Source organism: Rhinolophus sinicus, linkage group LG06, assembly GCF_036562045.2.
Source record: "Rhinolophus sinicus isolate RSC01 linkage group LG06, ASM3656204v1, whole genome shotgun sequence".
Lineage (NCBI taxonomy): Eukaryota > Metazoa > Chordata > Mammalia > Chiroptera > Rhinolophidae > Rhinolophus > Rhinolophus sinicus.
In genome coordinates this window covers 17,838,745-17,859,352 of record NC_133756.1, presented here as the reverse complement: position 1 = coordinate 17,859,352, position 20,608 = coordinate 17,838,745, and the positions used below count along the sequence as shown (strand labels likewise).

The 20,608-nt window shown below is 40.3% G+C and overlaps 1 protein-coding gene across 3 annotated transcripts in view; it reads left to right on the top strand.

Moving 5' to 3' along the window:
* The first annotated feature begins 1,210 nt into the window (after positions 1-1,210).
* The window catches only part of EFCAB14 (EF-hand calcium binding domain 14), a 34,852-nt gene continuing 15,454 nt past the window's right edge, over positions 1,211-20,608 (top strand). Inside the window, exons 1-4 of one of the 3 annotated variants that reach the window (XM_019749418.2) lie at positions 1,211-2,390; positions 3,809-3,957; positions 9,532-9,677; positions 17,854-17,952. In XM_019749418.2, coding sequence (XP_019604977.2) covers positions 2,209-2,390; positions 3,809-3,957; positions 9,532-9,677; positions 17,854-17,952 — 576 coding nt within the window. In that variant the 5' untranslated portion in view covers positions 1,211-2,208. The remainder of the gene's footprint in view (positions 2,391-3,808; positions 3,958-9,531; positions 9,678-17,853; positions 17,953-20,608) is intronic. The other 2 variants (XM_019749417.2, XM_019749419.2) reach the window with 2 other exon arrangements.

The window sequence follows — 20,608 nt, the reverse complement described above, 5'->3', positions numbered from 1 at the left end:
ATTGTTAGCTCTACCTCCAGAATGCTTATCATCTCATCATCTCCATTACTGCCACCCTAGGCTATCACCATCATCATCTCTATCTAAACTGTATCAAACTGGTTTCCTTTGTCCCTGCCTTTCTCCCAATTCTCCTTTCCATACAGGTGCCAGACTGCCTTTTTAAAATCTAAGCCAAAGCATGTCTTCTCTCAGCTTAAAGCACCAATGGTTTCGCAAAGTCCTCACCACAGTCTATAAGACCCTTCACGATCTGGCCTCCGATGCTTGTCTGACCTCATTTCCTACCTCTCTCCTCTTTGCTCTTCAGGTCCTGCCACACCCCGTCTTCTAGGTCACTCCACCTCATGGCAATTGCACAACTCACTCCCTGTCTTCCTCCCAGTATGTAACCAAAGTCCCTATATCACAGAGGCACTCACCATCCCCCTGTGTTTCAATTTTCCTCATAACACTTATCACTTCCTGACATTTAACGAACTTGTCTGTTGTTCTCTTCCCACTGGAATATAAGCTGCAAGAACAGGGTTGGCAAATAAAACACAGGATACCCAGTTAAATGTGAATTTCAGATTTAAAAACTAATTTATTTTTAAGTATGAAGATGTCCCAGACACTGCGTGGAATATACTTACACTATAAAACTATTCTTTGTTTATCTTCAATTCAAACTTTACTGGGTGTCCTCTATTTTTATTTGCTAAATCTGGCATTCCTACCCAGGGAGGCACGGACAGTGGCTATTTTGCTCATTGCTGTATCTTCAGTGCTAGAACTGCTCCTGACACGTATTAATAGTAAGCTCTCAATAAATATTTATGGCATGAGTGACTGTCTCCAACCAGGTCATGAATTTGTAACACGCCTAAACTTTTAATAAACAGCTGCGAGTCAGAGGGGCGGAGCCTCTAGGCTGGGTAAGTCCAGTTCACAGGTAGGGATCCGAGCGACTAAGGAACTCTGCAAGCAGACCGAGCAGCTGGGTGCTTTGCCAGCCCCCACCCCCGTCCCTCCGAAAACAAAACTCCTCCCTAGCTCAGGCGAGCGGCACGCCCCTCTGGGGGCGGTGCCTCCCCGACAGGCAGGTGGGACCTAGCTTTCGCCTGAACCTGGGCCTTTTAACACCCCGCCTCCCGCCACCACTCGCTCCCGGGTGTGACGTCACCAGACCGGCAGCCAATGGAAACGTGGCTTACTGGCAGGCGGCGCCGGCGGCTGCTGCCAAAGGGGAAGTGAGTTGGAGCTGGAGCGATGGCCCGGGGCTGGATCCCGCGGCTGCCTCCGCAGCCCCTAGCGCGTCGAGAGCAGCCCTGGATGCAGCCGGAGCTGGGGCCGGAGTCGTGGCCCGAGTGGAGGCGGCACGTGTGAGTTGCCAAGAGTCGCTGGTGTCGGAACACCTCAAACTCTGGGCGGGAGCGCTTCAGGTGGGCTGAGCCGCCGTCGCCCCTCCGCACCGCGCCCCCTAGGCCCAGACCACAGGGCTGGGGTCTCCCCAGACGCTGGACTGGCTCTTCTCAAGACGAGCCGTCTGAGCGAGGCTCTGGGTCTCTCTCGGTTTCGGGCTTCCTTCAAACTCGGCACGGAGGCCGAAGGACAGTGAGCACCCCAGACCCGGGCAATTTCTCGGCGCCCAGGCTGTGTGCGAGTTGTAGCGGCCGGCAGCCCCTTCCTGCTGCCACCTCTCCATCCAGGGAGGGACTAGCTGCCCGGTTCCGCGTCTCTCCCTCTCCTCCCATTCAAGAACAAGTTTGTTTTCCCTCTCCATTGGAAATCCTGCCCCGGAAGTCCAAAACACACCTGTATGTCCTTCCCCAATTCTTGGATCACCCTTAGAAATATCTACTTATCAGGGCTGAGAGTCGCTCATTATTGACTTGGGTTTTTTAATCCCTTTTGGGAGACAAAAGTGGCCCTTTTATCACCCTTTCAACTAACACTCCATGCCCAGGACCTTATCCATTTGGATCACCAGCTCCCTGGCCATCTCTAGGTGACCTCCCCCATCCATCTGAGTTCCAGTTTCCTCTGGGCTCCAATCTCCAGTCCCCAACGGATCTGGTCAGTCCCACCACTGGGTGGGAGTGATCAGGGGGCTCTGGCCCAGGATCCCCCACCCTGGAAGGCAGTTCCAAGGTAGCAAGAGAATTGGGCGTCGGGTACGAACCCGGCAGCTCAGGAGTGGGTGCTCCACTCACTCCACACAAGAAGATGAAAAAGCGCAAAGAGCTCAATGCATTGATTGGCTTAGCTGGCGACAGCCGAAGAAAGAAGCCCAAGAAAGGCTCAGGCCACCGCCTGCTTCGCACTGAGCCTCCTGACTCAGACTCTGAGTCCAGCTCTGAGGAGGAAGAGGAATTCGGTGTAGTTGGAAATCGGTCTCGCTTTGGCAAGTAAGTGATGCATTGGTGAGGGGTGGAATGGGGAAAAGCATCTCCTTGCACTACTAACGGGGCAGGTTGAAGAGAAGACGGAAGTACTTAGGAAGAAAAAGGAGTGTAGACCTTGGAAGGCAAAGAGGGAGAAAAGTTGCTAGGGAGCAGACGAGCCCAGGTTCTGAATGAAGGATAAGTTAAAGATCTTTCTCTCAGTGTGTACAAAGAAGAGGTCTGAATCTAGGGTGGAGGTGTGGATTTGGGGAATGCGCCAAGAACCCAGAGAGACCAAGTTGGGAGTAGCAAAGAAGCTAAGAATAGGGACATCAGAACAGAGAAGCTTTTGGAACTAGCCCTTTTTATAAGTGTAGGAGAGACAAGGACCTTAAGACTGAAAATTACTTATTTTTTACGCTTGATGAGCCCAAATCTTGGTGATGGGAGAATGTGGTGAGGGACATACTGTAGAAAGTATGAACCTTGTGCGTAGTGGAGTGTGGAGGACAAAAAGAAGAGGCAGCTTTTTCCCAAACCACTTTTAGATGTGCAGCCATAAAACAAATCCAGTAGTGAGCACTAAGGACATTGGGAATTGGGACTCAGGATAGGAAGGAGCTAAAGGGAACCTTAAAGGTGCCTTGGACCTTCTCAGGGAGCACATTAAAAAGTATTCTGCTGAGGATGTGGAAGCAAGGCCTAGGCAGAAAGTTGGGGTGCTAAAAGAGATTGAATCCTTTGAGGTTTGTTTGTTTAGAGTGTCTCTGTCCTTCCGTTTTGTTAAAAGTACCATATTAGCAATCCTAGGTTTGGGTTGTAAAGATCTGATGAAGTGAAATAGCTCAACTGGAATGGTTACCCTGTTCGGTTTAGACCTTGAGTGCTGGTTGAAGTTTGGTGTGAAATCTAACCTCTTTAACCTCTTTCTTTTTCCTTCCTTCTGAGCCAGTAAGCTAGAGTGCACCAGGTGTCCACTTAAACCTTACTATTTCTTTCATTCCATTTACAGTAAAACTTGCTCAAAAGTTTATGAAATTTCAATAAACTGAAACAGCGTCCACTGCAGTGAGCATGTATTTGAGAGAGAGAGGTAAATTACAGTGCAGTGATGGTCTTTACACTTTCCTAACCTGAGATTGTTTCAAAGATGTGAATTGATGGTGATGACAGTGAGCTACAGTGCCCACAAGAACTCCCACTGTTTCGTATGAAGTTTGAAACTTTCATACCCAATATAGACGAACTCTTCATAGGTCATATTGTTTACAAGTCATGTTCAACTTGCTATTCAGATTTAAGTGTGTTACCCTGTGTTCCCTGGTAGATCAACTGGTTATTCATTAAATAAGATAATTGCATGGCAACACATGGATGCTATTTCTAATAAAGTTGTGCTTATAATCACTTTTGTACTCCTGGTTGACTGTTCTTGTGACCAGGGGAGACTATCTACGATGCTGCAAGATCTGTTACCCGCTCTGTGCTTTTGTCATCCTTGCCGCCTGTGTCGTGGCCTGCGTTGGCTTGGTGTGGATGCAAGTTGCCCTCAAGGAGGATCTGGATTCCCTCAAGGAAAAATTTAGAACAAGTAAGTGGTCACACATTTCAGAGTATTATCTTGGATTCTTTTCTAGGTTCTAGGACAGTGGACCATGCTAAATTAAGAGTTTTGCCCACTGGCGAAGCAATTGTACATTATACATTTTTTCCATCGTTTTTATACTCTTTCTTAGCTGTCAGCTTGAATACGGTCACAGTTATTTGTTTTAAACACACAAACAAAAAAAGAGTGCTCATGCACCATCAGGACAAATAGCATCTGAAAAATGGCCTTGTAGTCAACACTTAGGGTACAGAAGGGAAACGCTAAGGTCCAGGAGTCTAGAACCTTGGTTAACTTCTACCTGTCGCAACTTTGTATAAAGTGGCAGTGACAACACTGGGCTATTTCCTTCTTCCTTACAGGGACATTTGAGAAAGAACATGGGAGTCTGTCAAACCATTTCTTCCTTAAAAACTGTATAGGAACAAAGGGATAGGCGATGATGATGATGATGATGATGATGACGACACAACAATAATAATAATAGCATTTATGGAGTGCTTACTGTGTACCAAGTCACAAATATTTGTCTCCTGAGTGAGTTTTAAAGTTTGAGATTTTTTTAAGTTAAAGAGTTTTATATATCCTGAATTATAAAGTTGTATTTTTCACATCCAAAGTACTTTTTTAAAAGGTGTATTTGCATGATAGCTTTTACTAGATTTAACCTTAATGTCTTCCTTTAGCAATACAAAGCTCTTTGGTTCTAGGTTTCAAGGGTTAATTTTCTCAACTAAGGAACCAGTTTTAAGTTTATCACAAATACCCTAACCTTCGCAGCGTTCGCACACCCAGAAACTGACCACCAGGCTTTCTCAAGGACATAAAGAAATCTGGCCCCGGAACTGGAATTAGAGTTGTTTACATCCCATCTTAAGAGTTTGTACATAAATCACAACATCCTAGCTTTCCTCCATTCCAGCTTCTCTTTGCTGCCTGCAGTTATTCCAGCTCTGAACCTAACCTAGGGACAGCTAATCCTTAGTGTGTTGATGACAGTCTTAGTGATTTTGCTTGGGGAAAAAAAAATGTTGAAATGCTAACTTTGGTTTTCTTCTGAGTTTCTGATTCAGAGAATGGGATTGGGTAACCTCACAATTTTCTGCCAGAATCATCTTCACCTATCTGTTTTATCAACTGGTAGAATCAGAGTACAGTGTAAGAAAGAATTAGATTTGTATTCTAGCATTGTCCCTCCTTAATGGTTGTTCTTATCAACCAAGGTGTTTCTAAGGCCAGTGTTTTCACTATAATGATTATAACTTGGAAATGAGATTCTCATAAACAATGTTTAACTATAAATAACCACTGAAGACACCTGTCTGTGCCATCATCTGTCCATAATTAGTTGGGCTTCCTAGGTTTGTGCCACAGCTGGTTTTCATCACATGTAGCAATTATTTATTTATACATTTCAAAACATTGCTCAATTCTACCTCTCAGGGATTCTTTTCTCTGACTCCTCTGTGCCTGTGTTTATAGAACACCCATGTAACTTAGACCTTAGCTTTTCAGGGAATTTCTTTGTTTAGAAATGCATATTTCTTTGTTTAAAAAGTCTATACATGTAATGGACCTGCAGTCAAGCAGTCAACAAATATTTATTGAGCACTTGTTAATACCAATCCCTAGAAATACTATATCCAAGAGATTCCAGGAAGTGTACCCTGGACTGTAAAACCTGTTTTCTGTCAGTGAGCAAAACATTCCCCTGGGACCCTGACTACATTTGTCAGCCAGAGGAATGAAGCAGATTTAGATTTGTCAGTCCAGCTGCCTTGTTGGCTTTGGTTTGCTACAATAGAAATGACAGCACCTGTAACATCTAAAGCAGGACTTCTGAGGGAGGCTGGCGGTGGGGCTCGGGGCATGTTGTCAGTCTATGGGCTGAACCAGGGTGGACCACGTGCACAAGAGTTTTTTGTGAAAACCATTGTCTTGACTAAATGCAGTTATTTCTTGTTAAGTTAAATAACTTTTCTTTGAATTATGCTTCTGTTTTAAATATATTTCAACAAGTTAATTTTTCTTGTTTTTCAAGCGGACGGTGAAATCACTAACTCAAATAACACCATCTGCTGGGCTGGCTTTCATACTTTTTTTGAGAAACTCAGAGTCCATTGTTCTTTATCTCAATAAATTTCTAAGACACTTGTGAGGAAATGAGATAGGGTTGCTGAAATATCTGAAATAGAAAGCAAAGCAGATAGGCTTGGTATCTTTCCTTGTGATCAAGAAGTAACTTGATCCTTAAGCTAAAAGTACCGTCTGTCTTTGAAACTTGTAGCTCAGTATTCTTTTTCCAGAACAGGTACTCCAAAAGATCTCCACAGTTACTCTAAGGAAGATTCTATTCCCAACCCTCCCTCTCTGTCACTCGAATATGAAACAATAGAGTAATAGAATTTGGAAGAGAAGGAAAGTATTAATAAATGACCTTTTCGGTCATACAGGCAGAGTAACAGTTTGGTTATTTAGTACAGAACTTAAAAATGGTCTTGTGCTAATGATATTAGGATGTAAGTGTCTGGTAACTGGAGTATACTAGAAAGAGAGTCTTAGGAGCAAAAGGTTTGACTGTTGAATCCTGGCTTGCTCATTACTAGCTGTAAAACTTAGACAAGTCACTTATTCTTTCTGAACTTTCACTTTCCCATCCATAAAACATAAAGATGTATTTGTGTTACCAAAGCACTTTGGGCATTCCTCTGTCATAGCATCTATCACACCATATAGTCACAACACCTCGCTCCATGCTAGACTGAGAGCTTCTGGGTCTTTTTATGCACTAGGACTGAGTTAATAGCTGGGCAAGTGGTAGGGAGTCAATAACAAGTTGAATAGTTACATAAAGTTTATTGTAAAGTATAAAAGCTTATAAAATATTGCCATCGGCATTATATGTGTTCTCTCTGAAGGGTGCATGCAGAAATCTTTATTTCCTGATCTTAAATATCAGGAAAAGAGGTAAATAAGTTCAAAGCATCATTATACTAAATTTTAAATGAGTTGCTTTCCTGGTTGAAAGAACATAAATTAGTAATCATAAGTTGTTTGTTTGCTACACTTCCTTCCATTTATATATCAGAGTGCCTTGATTTGGCTTGTCTCCTAGAAAGCCCCAAATCAGACAGTGAATGTGATCCCCTCTTGGCTCATACAATCCTCAGGATCAGGAGTGTTTTCAGGGCAAGCTTTGTATGTTTATTAGTTAATAATTGTAACTCAAGTTATTTATGTGTTTGTCTTCCTCTTCCCCTTCTACCTTCTACTTCATTTGTATAGACTGCAGGAAAGAGAGAGACTCTTCCCCCACCTGCCCTCACTTGGGATGTTTGACCACCTAAGAATGGCAGACATGTGGGATGAATTAGTAGGTTGGTACAAAAGTAATTGTGGTTTAAAAGGTTAAAAATAATTGCAAAAACTGCAATTACTTTTGCACCAACCTAATACTTTGCAAATTAACTGAATATGTTAAAGAAATTCACTGAAATGCTAAGTGCTGCATTTGTTTAGACTGGTAAAATGTTCTTACTGTATGAGATGGATATAATCCTGCAAACCATGTATAAATCAAATGTTACATTTAAAGCACTTAGGGAAATCTTTATAAAGTAATCCTTTGGCACATATTTTTGAGAAATGAATAAAAATATTAATTTCTTTTAAAGATTCTGAATTTTCAAATAGTGGGCTTGTTTGTAGTAGCAGTGTCACCCCACCACCTCTAATTTTTGTTGTGTGTGGGGTTTTTTTTTAGTATGTGGTCTATTTTAAAAACTTGTATTTATTTTAAGTCTGTTTTTCCAGGAGCCATCAGCTCCAAGTCAAGTAGTTGTTTCAGTCTAGTTGTGGAGGGTGCAGCTCACAGTGGCCCATGTGGGGATCAAACTGGCAACCTTGTTGTTAAGAGTACCACACTCTAACAACTGAGCTAACCAGGCTGCCCCTTGTTGGGATTTTTTTTTTTTTTTTTTGCTGAGTTTTGTTTGTTACGTCTTTTTTAATAGGATAATATTATCTCCATTTCATACCATCAAATAATTTCACTGGACAAGCATTTGAGTTGTTCTGTATACCTGTCACTGTGGTGGGCCTGGGAATGCATCCCAAATGAATAAGATTTGGTCCCTGTCTTCAAGCAGCTCTCTGTCTGGTGGGGGAGACAGAGAGTATATAGTTACAGCACAGTGTGTTAAGTGCTTGGTAAAGTTGGGAGTAATAAAGAAGTGGCGGTGTTTGGGGGTACAGCTTATTGTGCTGAATCTTGAAAAGAATTAACTTGGCAAAGGTGACAGAAAGGAAGGGGCAAGCCAAGGGCATCTAGGCGGAAAGAATAGAAGGTGCGGGGTCACTAAGGCTTAAAGAGGTTGGTGTGTCAGGAAAATATGCTTGGCTAGAATATAGATTGATGAAAAATATGGCTGGGAGGTAAGCAAAGGCCAGATTTATCCAGTCAGTAATACTTACATAGTGCCTGAAATGTGCTAGGTATATTCTAAGTGCTGACCATACAGAAATGAACAAAAAAAGTCTTGGTGCTTACTTTTTGGTAAATTGTTTTATATTTGTTCTGTGTGCCAGTTTTGGTTTTAAAGAAAGCATATAATTAATCAGGCAGTCTGTGGCTTTAAAAGAAATGATGTAGGTTTTATTCTGGAGGACCAGCCATTATTGATATTTTATTTTCCATAGAAAGGAAAAATACTTTTTAAGAAGAGAAAGCACTCTTTCAGGCCTCTGCCTTTAGGCTGACAAATCTCTAAACCATTGTTTCCCAAAGGAAAGGCCAAATATCACCTAACATGTTCCTTTATGTTCTGTTTCACTTTGACCTTTTGAGTTGATTTAAGATTTAAGAAATACTCTGCTGTTGATGAAAAAGATTTAAAATCTTAGCCCTCACAATAGTGCTTGAGAGGTGGTAAGAACCCACCTTGCGTTTGACCAGTTTGAGATAGGAAAACAATATACTTTAAGCACTTGGAGATATAACTTAACATTTTCACCGTGAGCATTAATGGAGTAAGGTTTATAAATTTTCATTGACTAATCAAAAAGCTCCTTTACTGAGCTGATCAATACTTAACACTTATTACTACATGCTTGTCCAGCTGTGTTTAATACTTTATAGTCATTTTGTCCACTTGATTCTAAAAATCCTGTAAAGTATATTTTATCTCTGTATTACAGATAAGGAAACTGAACTCAGAATTTGAGTCATTTGCTCAAGATCCAGTTAGTAAGTTACAGAGTTGAAATTCAAGTCCAACTCTTTCTGCTGATATTCATCATTATCATTTTTAGCCATCTGATTTTTTAAAAGTTGTATTGCCAACAGTGGAATAGTTCCAGTTAAAAGGGAACTTTAGTGTTAAAGATATACATTTACATAAATAAAAGAACTGTGCAGTTGATAGATACGAATTCAGTCTTATCCACCCAAATTAACTTTTATTAACCTTTTTTCTTTCCTACTGTATGATTATTTCTTTTATCTTAGAGCCATGAGGGAACTTTATGGCTATTTATGATTGTTCTTATTTTTGCTTTTAGTGGAATCTAATCAGAAAAGCTCATTCCAAGAAATTCCCAAACTTAATGAAGAACTACTCAGCAAACAAAAACAACTTGAGAAGATTGAATCTGGAGAGCTGGGCTTGAACAAAGTCTGGATAAATATCACAGAAATGAATAAGCAGGTAGCAAAAGTGTTATTTTATTATTGTGTAAGCTATGAATGTTTAGTTTTTGTTTAGTATGAATTTGTAGGTATAGGGAACTCACTTCAGATTGTTTTACTTTTTGAAATGGTATTTTGTATATTATGGTCCCCACATGTTAAAGCCAGGTAAAATAGGTAATAGTTATGCATTTACCAAATATTTAAAATGTTAACTCTTTCTGCAAAGGAATAGTTTCACCTAGTAGAGCAATTTAGAGGGAGTTGAAAATTCTTGAGTTGACTTTTCCTAAGGAGCAGTGTAGGTATCAAATAAGGGTGCCATCTAACCCCCAACAAAAGAGGATAGCCTAGTTTTATTAGGTAATGAGAGCTTATTTTGTTTAATAGAGTTTACAAACTTACAGACATAGCCTTGGGGTGTATTGCTATATACTATACTAAAACAAATCTGGAAACCATCCCCAGCTAGTGATAGAACAGCATAGGAAGAGGTGGCAGAGTTACTCAAATTTCTTGGCCAGTCAAGCAAAGCTAGAGCAAAAACTTTTCCACTCTCTAAATTGGCCAGATCTCAGTAGTCATTGATTCCAAAAGAGGGACTCTGCCAGAGAAAAAGGGCTTATGCAAGGATGTTGATCAAGCATCTTGTACGTATATAGTTGCCACTGGGTTACTATAGCCTCTGTCCTCAGTTTTTGTAGTTTAAGTAGGAAAGATGTTCATTGGAAAAGAAAACTCAAGTACCAAATGAATGGTACACCTGCAAAGTGCTTAAAAGTAGATATGTCATCCTTGCTGGGGCGAAGAGGATAGTCTCTTCTTCAGAATGGAGTCACAAAGTTCAAAATCAGCCAGTAGCAGGGAGCAGTGTGCTGCGATACAGCACTTACACATGTTTCTGAAGCCACCCCCACATGTCAGCAGTACTGCGGAAGTAGAGCAGTTCAGCACTTCAGACCAGAGATCAATGGTCTGGGCCTGCGGCTTTCAAACTTCTGCCTGGAACCCACAGTAAAAAATGTTTTCTATCATTATTTAGTAAACACATACATATGGTAACTGAAATAAAAGTATCTGAAAACATTAGCTTACCCTTAATATTATGATACTTTATGGTATTTTATTTTCTGTTCAGTTCTATTAATATTTCTTTTTTTTTAATCATGAAATAATTGATTGTAGTACCTAGTACTTACTCATTATCCTTTATCCTTGGACTCTAAGTAATTAGAGAAAAGCAAGTATTCACTCCTTTTTTGCAACAAGAATACGATAAACTGCCCTTGCTTGTGTTCACAGAGCAAATGGCCAGTTCAGCCAGAGATTACATCAAATGAAAATAGACCACAGTGAAGCACTGAGAGAGAATTATCCTCTCACTGGGCAAACCATGGATTCCATTTAGATAGTCAGCCATGGAGTTTACAGTTCTGAGCAAGGATGAGATCTTTCAGGATGAAGAGCAGGCAATGTCAGCTATTTCCCATCTCCTTGTAAATCAACATAAGGGAAGAATCAAAGGGGAATTTGTACTTGGTGCAAGAGAACACACAGGTTTTCCAATTTTTGCTACTTATTTTGGTTTCTGAGTTCTCTTTAACCTTGAATCTAGAAACAAAGGAATCATTTTATTCTTGGCCTGGCTATTATTTTTTAATGCAAATAGTACCTGGGAAGACAGGTATGCAGGAAAGTTTACTTCAGTCCTAGTGCTTCATATATAAAACGGGGGGCGATTAAACTGAGGCCCTTTCCATTTTAGCTTCAGTAGATCTTCAGAGATGGTGGGACTGACTGATGAAACCAAGCTGACGCAGAGAAATTCTCTGCTGGTATGGGCACAGGAGGACAGACAGGTCGTGGTGAAGCTTTACGTCAGTCCAAAGGGAGCTTATCATTCTCTGAGTGATTTTCTAAAATTAATGTTACACATCTCTGATAATCTGTTCAAGTAAGAGGCATTTGTCTAAACCAAAATAGGTATAAAAATAAAATTAATATTCAGCCATGTTTTTATATCTAGGGGTAACTCTGTCAATTAAGATGCTTTTGGTGGCAATTTTTTTAGAAAAAAGCAATTCAGAGTAGTTTAAACAACAAGAAAATGGATGTCACTTAACAAGCGCTATCCTTATCACAATCTGAGTTGAAGTTAATGCAGCCTGGGGGGAAAAAAGCTATGAGTTTGAAATAAGTTGCAATCAAATTTTGCATTGAAAATCTTTAAACTAGTAGTTAAAATCTCATTTACTTTTCTGTTTTATTTATGAAATCTCTGATTTCATACCCATGCCCATTCTCAACCATTATAGGGAGTCTCCTACCCCCTTCTTTGAAGACCATTAATTCAACAAATGTTTAATGAGCTGCTTTTATGGGGCTAGGCCTTGGATTCAAAACCAAAAATAAGATGTGATTCCTGCCCTCAAGGCTTTTACAGTCAAATGGAGGAGATAGGAAAGTAAATAGCCTGATGAGCAATAAGAAGCTGGTCCATGTGAGCACTGTGGGGGGAGTTTTCAGTATACAAGGGGTGCCAAAAAAATGTATACACATGACTTGTACTCATTTTTTGTTATCGGTATATATCAATTATTATAATTTTAGTACCATTTTTTCATTTCTTAAAATGTGTATACATTTTTTGGCACCCTCGTATATCTCACCCAGACTGGCTAGGGTCAGGCAAGGCTTCTCAGATATCTTGAGCTGAGTCCTGAAGGACAAGTAGGAGTTCAGCAGATGAATTCTGCAGAAAGAGAGAGGGTGTTCCAGGTAAAACAGTTGTACACTTGATCCTCATCATTTTCAGATTCCATATTTGCAAATTTACCTGCTGACTAAAATTTGTGACCCCAAAATCTGTACTTGTGGTGCTTTTGCAGTCCATCATTCACTGACAGGCATATAGTGGCAAAAAATTTGAGTCACCCAACATGAATGTTTCCAGTTGAGGTCAAACAAGGCCATACTCTGCCTTGTTTCAGCTCATACTATAAACAAGTTTCCTTTTCATGATATATTTAGTGCCATGTTTTTTGCACTTTTGTGTTTTTTTTGTTTTTGGTGATTCCGCTGCTTAAAATGTCCAGATAGCACAATGCTGAAGTACTATCTAGTGTTCCTAAGTGCAAGGAAGCTGTGATGTGCCTTACAGTGAAAATACATGTGTTGTATAAGCTTCATTCAGACATGACTCCCACAATATACATTAAATAAGATGTCTTTAAAAGGAACACACATAAAGTTATGTATTATATTGATCAGTTGACGAAAGTGTTGTGAACAGAGGGCTCTCAGAAACCTAACTCTGTCCTTCCCTTAGGAGCAATGGTTCAGTAATCATGAATTCAGTGTTTGCTGCAAATTTCTAGATCATAACTACTGTGAAGAACGAGAACTGACTATGTGCAAAAGCATAGATGAATGAAAAACAGTTTGAATGAAAAACAGTTTGTTCGGGGAATTTGGTAGTTCATTATAGCTGGAGTTTGGTGGAAAGAGGCCAGAAGTAAGACTATGTGAGCAAGAGCTGTATCAAGGACCATGAGTGCCCTTCTGTAGTACGCACTATATCTTGGCACTTGGTCCAGATACTTTCTGTGATGGTAATAGTAGTCCCCACTCATCCAAGGGGGATAGGTTCCAAGACACTCGGTGAATGCCTGAAACCGCAGATGGTACCAGAGCCTTTATATGCTGTTTTTTCCTATGCATAAATACCTATGATAAAGTATAAATTAGGCATAATAAGAGATTAATAACAATAACAGTAAAATAGAACAATTGTTAACAACATGTGGTAGTAAAAGTTCTGTGAATGTGCACATGCACACTCTGCAGCAATTTTTATATTTTTCAGTTGCAGCCTATTCCTGAATCTATGCAACCATCCCTGACTGCGGTAGATGGCTTGGTGTCACTCATTTCAGGGGACCCTTGCTGAAGTCTTTATGCTTCTGGCGCAACGCGTTTTCTGTTCATGTCTTCCACCCACAAATTTAATGCATTTTCCTTCTTAACTAAGCACTTATCACACACTATGGCTGGAATTATTGCAGCTCAGGTGTGTCAGTAAAGCTAGCACAAATTTCTCTTTCCTTCTTCATAATCTCAGATAGAAGATTCGGTCTTACTATAGATCTTAGCAACTTCAAAATACGGGGGTTTTTTTCCTTATTAAGTTGAGAACTTCCACCTTTTCACTTAAAGGAAGCACTTTACAGCTTCTCTTTGGCATATCTAAATTGCCACCATCACTACTCTTGAGCTTTGCAGCCATTATTAAGTAAACAAGCGTTACTTCAACACAAGCACAATAGTGCAACAGTCAATCTGATAACCGAGACAGCGAAGTGGCTGATGGACAGGTAGCATATACAGCACGGAGATACTGGACAAAGGAATGATTCGTGTCCCGTCACAACGAAGAGGGGTGGCAGATTTCATCATGCTACTCAGAATGGCGCACAATTTAAAACTTACAAATTAGTTTATTTCTGGAATTTTCCATCTGATATTTTTGGACCACAGTTGACCGCGGGGGTTGGGGGGGCTAGTGTATTTTTGTATGCATCTAATTACACTGGAAAGTGTACACTGTACTCTGAACTTCAAGCGTGATTATGGTGGTGATGATGATGATGTAATTAAGATGATAACTGCCATTCATTAAATACCTTCTTTGTGCAGGCCACTATTAGGTGCACTACATATAAGATCTCCTTTTTTGCTTCTATAGCCCTATAAAGTAGGAGGGGGTATCTCCGTTTTACTAATAAGAAAACTGAGGTTCGAAGAGGTTAAGTAGTTTGCCCAAGGTCATACAGTTGTGTAGTGGTGCTAACATTAAAATATTCAAGTCCAGGAGCCTGTTTTTTTCTGTTTTTCTTCCTGCCTTCCATCTTTATATCCTCTATAGAATGCAGTAGGTGCTCAGTAAAGTTGAAAGACTGATGTCGAGTTCCTAGTACTAGGGTTCATGATCATTCATCATTGCCTGTTTTAGTAATGTGGGGACAGAGCCAGGAGTGCAGTTTCCAGGCTCTCGGCCTCATGTGGAAAGGTGCTGGCTTGGGTAGTAGATGGCCGTCAGCTGTAACCATTGAGCCATTGGTCAGTAATGTAACTGCCGCAGCTACATTGGGGAGTTGAGTCGAAAGAGAGTCGAGGAGAGTCGTCGGTCGGTTGGCAGAAAAGCGGACAGCAGGTCCCACGTTGTGCGGATCCAGCCTCCAGTGAGACTATACTGGCGTGACTCCCCTACCTATGGCTTCGTGGGTGTTCTTTTTTGGCCTCATCATGTCCTGCGTTCTTATGTGGGGAGCGGGAGCAGAGACCCCACAGGCCGCCCTGCATGACAAGTAACTTGTTGTTTGCTATTTAAAGAACACTTAATTTTAACCCCAAAGCAAAAAAGCAGCATTTCATTTAGTATAAAATGGTCTACAGTAATTGTTTTCAAATTTGCTAATAAAAAAGCCACATGACATGCATAAAAGTCATGACTAATCTTTTGGCTGGGGTTTTTTCTTAATGGTTTCCACTTAATTTACTTTTTTAGACTTTTTGGATTGTAATGTGTGACTTGTAGAGATAGGTTCTGTAATGCTTGAATCTAACCTGACATTCTAGAATGTGTATCACAGACCAGAGCAGTCCTAGAGATGGTAATGGGAGAGAGTGCCTCTTACCTCTCCATTCTAGTTACACATGTAGCTTTGCTGTAGTTTTCCAGATTGTGGCATTATTCCACTCTTAAGAGGAATGCTGAAAGGAACAGCTTTGCAGTTAATGGGAATGTAGCTTGAGTCCTAGTCACCAATTTGCGGTTCAGGTCTTATAAGTAAGGAGTCCTAAGTGGTGTTTGGTAATTAGAGAGTTAATGATCAGCTACTCCAGAGCATACTCGTTTCAGTGAGGCAGCTGATACCCTAGGCCTAGAGAGTTTGCGGCCTGGGGAGAAGTGGAACAGTACCTCACCTTATCCTGCCTGCATTGGCTTTCAGCTGCTCCTCTGGTTTTGGGTGAAATGGTAGCTGGCAACCAGCCACAGTGGCTATTTGTGAGGTCATTACTATTCTTGAGAAACTTAATCAAACAATCATACAAACAAATAAGTCATTGCCACTTTGAGAAGTGCCATGCAGAAAAAGTATTCCTGGGTCTATTCATGCTGTTGCTTCCTACCTATTACCCAATGCCACACTCACCATTCTAACCTAGAAAGAATACCTGTTTTATTTTTGTAAATAAAACTCTTACCTCCATCAGAGTCTAATTTGAGTCCTTCAGTGAAGCCTGTCCCATTCGTCTGCACTGATATTCTTTTCTCAGAACTTTGAGTATCATATTCAGTACTTAATTGTTTCTTTAATGTTACCCACCTACCTCTATCTACCTCCCTCCCTCTCTCCCCAATCCTTCCTTTCCCTTCCTCACTCACATTATATGCTCCTGTCACCAGCCTTCTTTCTATTCTTCGGATATGCCAAGCCTTTCCCTGCACTAGGGCCTTTACCCTAGCATTTCCCTCTGCCCTGAAATGCATTTCATTCAGTCTTTGATTAATTCCTTCTTATTATTTAGATCTGTTTAAATTTCATCTCCTTATAGAGGCCTTCTCTGACCATCCAATCTAAAGTAGCTACCTAGTCAAATCACTCACCAAGTTACCTTACTTTAATTTTCTTCTAACATATCCCCCATCTGATATTTTTCTTATATAAAATTGTCTCCTTGCACTAAAATGTAAACTTCAAAACATCAGTGACACTTGTGTTCATCACTGGTACAAAATAGGGCTTAATAAATATTTTTTGCAGTAATGAATGAAAAATGGTCCGATGCCCTTGAACATTCCCTCCTAAACAAAAAGGGAGACGTGAACCTGAGTTCCCAAGTTCCCAGGCTCCTCATTGGACCCCCTTTGTTAGAGCACACTGCTTCTCCCTCCAGGAGCTCTGCTTAAATTCTTTGCATAGTACTTACTATTATCTGATAATTTTCTTCTTTGTTTTTCTCTTACCTTTTCCTACAGTGTAAGCTCCATGAGAGCAAAACCTCCTGGTCACGCTTGCCACTGTCTCCACAGTGCCTGCAGCAGTGCCTGGCACGGAGAAGATGCCCAACTTTTGTTGAAGGAAAGAATAGGGGATCATGTTTACTTTGTTTTATGTGTATCCGTCTGGAGCCTACCACAGTGTTAGGTGTGTAACAAATGCCCAGAAACTAGTGGTTACTCTGTGAGGCCACTCACTGTGATTGCTATTGGTAGATCTGTGTCCTCCTCCTAGAATTTGGGATAGGAAAGCTGTATGGAACTAAGAATCTTTCAAGAATGTTTTAAGCCACAGTGAAAGGTTGTTAGAATATGATCTCTGCAGCCTGAAGTTTGAGTATTATACAGGTCCCCCTAGTCCCTATTCAAGAGAGAAGTCTAGCTATTTAGAATTCTACCCTTAAATAGCAGAAGAGAAGACGCATTTTATTTTGATTCATTCCTATTTTAATACATTCAGTGCATCAGTCAGCGAGTGAGTGGGTATTTATTGAGCCCCTTCAGGGTACAAAGTAGTACTTTGGTTGAGCTATTGAGTTTGAAATATTAATCACATTATTAAACCAAAACTAAATCTCCAAGTAGTTGAAAGTGCTGTTCAAGTTGTCAGGGTACCGTTCCTGCAGACTGTATTTTGTGATGATGGGCTTTTACTTTATAATATATGTTCCCACTTGGGCAGGAACAAAAGTTCAGTAAATAACTGAGGTGTTATTGATTCTTTTTTTACAAAAATGAAATCTTTCAGGCGTCTTTGATTATTAGCTTTCTTTCTGTCCAGTTGTTGAAGGATTGTGTTGTAGTCACTGTTGTAATCATCTTTTGGGTAATTTAAGATTTTTGGATCTTGTAGTTGCCAGGAATGGGATAAAGAATAATACTTGCCTTTCTCTCTTTGGCTCTAGTGTTTAAATTGGGCAGGGAAAGAAGGGGTATTATTGATGCCTCCCAAGTCTATTCAAGGTTCTATAACTGTAGTTCCTCTTCCTGTGAGCTGAACAGCGCATAATGTCTGGATCACAGAAACACATGAAATCCAAGGGTACCTTGACATCAACATTAACTGAGTTTGTGAAGAAAGCGTTCACTGTGTAGATTCTGTTTTCATTGTTTGTTACTCTTTTCCTTTCAGATCTCTCTGTTGAATTCTGCAGTAAACCACCTAAGAGCCAATGTTAAGTCAGCAGCAGACTTAATTAGCTTGCCTGCCACTGTAGAGGGACTTCAGAAGGTAAGTGCTATATATGGACACTGAGATTAACTTACTGCTTCTTACAAGTTTTCTTTGAAAGTCTGGCATTTGAAATCAGCTGTTCCAGGAGGGCAGTAATAGAGTGTATCACCATGTGCTAAAGTGTTCAGAACATCTCTGTTTGGTCTAGTTCAGCCTTTGCAATAGGTGACTTTAGCTCTGATTTACGTGGGTTCACACCTTCTTACTTGGCTCTCCAAGTCACAGGATTGCTCTGCTGGGACTCTTATGTTAACATATGTGCCTACTTGGAACACAAGCAACATCAGCCCCTGTAGCAGGAAATAGAAGAAGGGATTCTGGAGCAAGGGCACCCCAAACAATGGGTATCAAATCTAGGGTCTTTGACTTTTAAAAGTTAGTGTGTTATAAGTTTGATTTGATTATATGCCAGGCTCTATAAATATATAAATATGTAAATTATTTCCACAAAGGAGTGAGAACTTCCTAAGCCACAGCAGAAATAAAAGTTACTATTTTATAGCCACACCACTGTGTGTGCTCAGTTTCCATAGCTTGCTATTTGTCCAGTATGGTCATCTGCTTACAACTTTTTAAAAAAAAAAGTAGGGGCAACTTGGATGAGATCAGATTCTTCTTGCCACTGTTCTTACAGAAGCAATGCCAGCAGTCTTGCATTAAAAAAGGAAATGTCTTGCATTCGTTAATTCAATAAACATCTGTGGAGCTTCCTCCAATATATGCCAGCACTTTGCAGTTGGTGAGAATACTAGTTTCAGGAGTTTGCTCTAGAGTCCACGTGGCTCTGTCAGCTGCTTCCTTAAAAAAAATCTTAAACAAGAGCTTACTGTCTTCTTGCGTCCTCATGGGCTCATGCATCCAGCCAGTGAGGATTCTCTAACACTAGGTATCTTTCAGTGCCTGTAGCTTCTATAACAATATAGCTTGCACAGATAACATCCCAGCTTAGAGATGTCTACCCAGTGTGTTGTCTCTTTGCAAATCTATGCCTTTATAATGTCAGGCACTACTTTTATTATAAGTGGCTCAGTTTTGAAGTGGTGGTTCATCTCAAATACCTAACTTCAATGTACTCATGTAAAAAATTTTTAAATGTTATCTCTTCTTCTCTTGGATTTTTGACTATCGGTATAATAAAAAAGACCTTGGTTTAAAATACTAATGTGACATTGTAAAATTGTCAGTATGTCTTAATAAAAGACCAACATCCACCAAATAGTAACACTCTTTTGGATGTTCCCTTAGGGTAGGCCTTTTTAAAAAGATGGTTCCTGAATCATATTACTAAGTCCCCAGTCCACTTGGGCTCCTTCGGCCTAATGAAAGCAGAGTAAGCTACTACTCATATCTAACTCTCCTCAGTAGTTACTGATGAGATTCAAAAGTAGATAAAGGACAAATGCTGCCAAGTGGAATTTTCCCTTCACCTCTGCAATGCTTGTTTTCCCAAAGCCAAAAATGGTTCCATCCATTTTTACTCAAAAGTCCTCATTTGATCCTGACTCAGTGGCAGTCTAAAGTGGTAGCTCTGGGGGTGGCCAGTTAGGCTCAGTTGGTTAGAGTGTGGTGTTCTCAACATTAACATTGCCGGTTCGGTCCCCGCATGAGCCGCTGTGAGCTGCGTCCTCCACATCTAGATTGAAACAACTACTTGACTTGGAGCTGATGGGTCCTGGAAAAAAACACTTAAAAAATAATAATAATAAAAATAAAGTGGTAGCTCTGGCAATCGGCCTGCCTGTAGCAGGGCTTGGTAGAGGCAGTTTGTGGGAGAACCTTATCTGTGGGTCCCAAATTTATAAACTAGTATCTTTTTTAAGGAAAGATTTGATTTACCTCTAGGAAAAGTCCTTTAAATTTGGAAAATGGCTTGTTTTATACATACACCTATGTATAGTTTCCTGTTAATTTTGTCAGGGTAAGCTACATGAAATTCATAGTTTGAAGCTTTTTGGAATAATTAAAAACACTGGCCTGCATTAGGTCAGTGTTTAATGTAAAATGAAATCCACAATGATACACCACTATACTCCAACAAGAATGGCTAAAATTGAAAAGACGGGGTGGCGGGGGTACGGGTATTGATGAGGATATGGAGTAACTGAAATTCTCATACACTGCTAATGGGAATATAAAATGATATAACCATTTTAGAACACAGTTTCGCATTTTTTTAAAAGTTAAGCATGTGTCTATCATGTGATCAGCCATTTACCTTCTAGGTATTGTGATGATGAGAAAGCATATGGTGAAGGGAAATTAAAGCATATGCCCACATAAAGACACATACATGAAGGTTCATAGCAGCTTTATTTGTAATTATCAAATACTGAAAACAATCTAGGTGTCCATCAACAGGTGAATAAACTGATGTAACCATACAATGGAATGCTTCTCAGCTACATACTGAGAGCCTACAGCATGGATAAATCTCAGAATAATTAAACTGAGTGAAAGAAGCTATACAAAAAAAAAACCATACTCACTCACTGGTTCTATTTATGTAATATTTTCTAGAAAATGCAAACTGATTTATCGTGACAGAAAGTGGATCAGTGGTTGCCTAGGGACAGGGATGGAAGAATTAGAAAGGGGCACGAGGAAACCTGGGGATGATAGACGTTTATTATCTTGATTGTAGTGATGGTTTCAC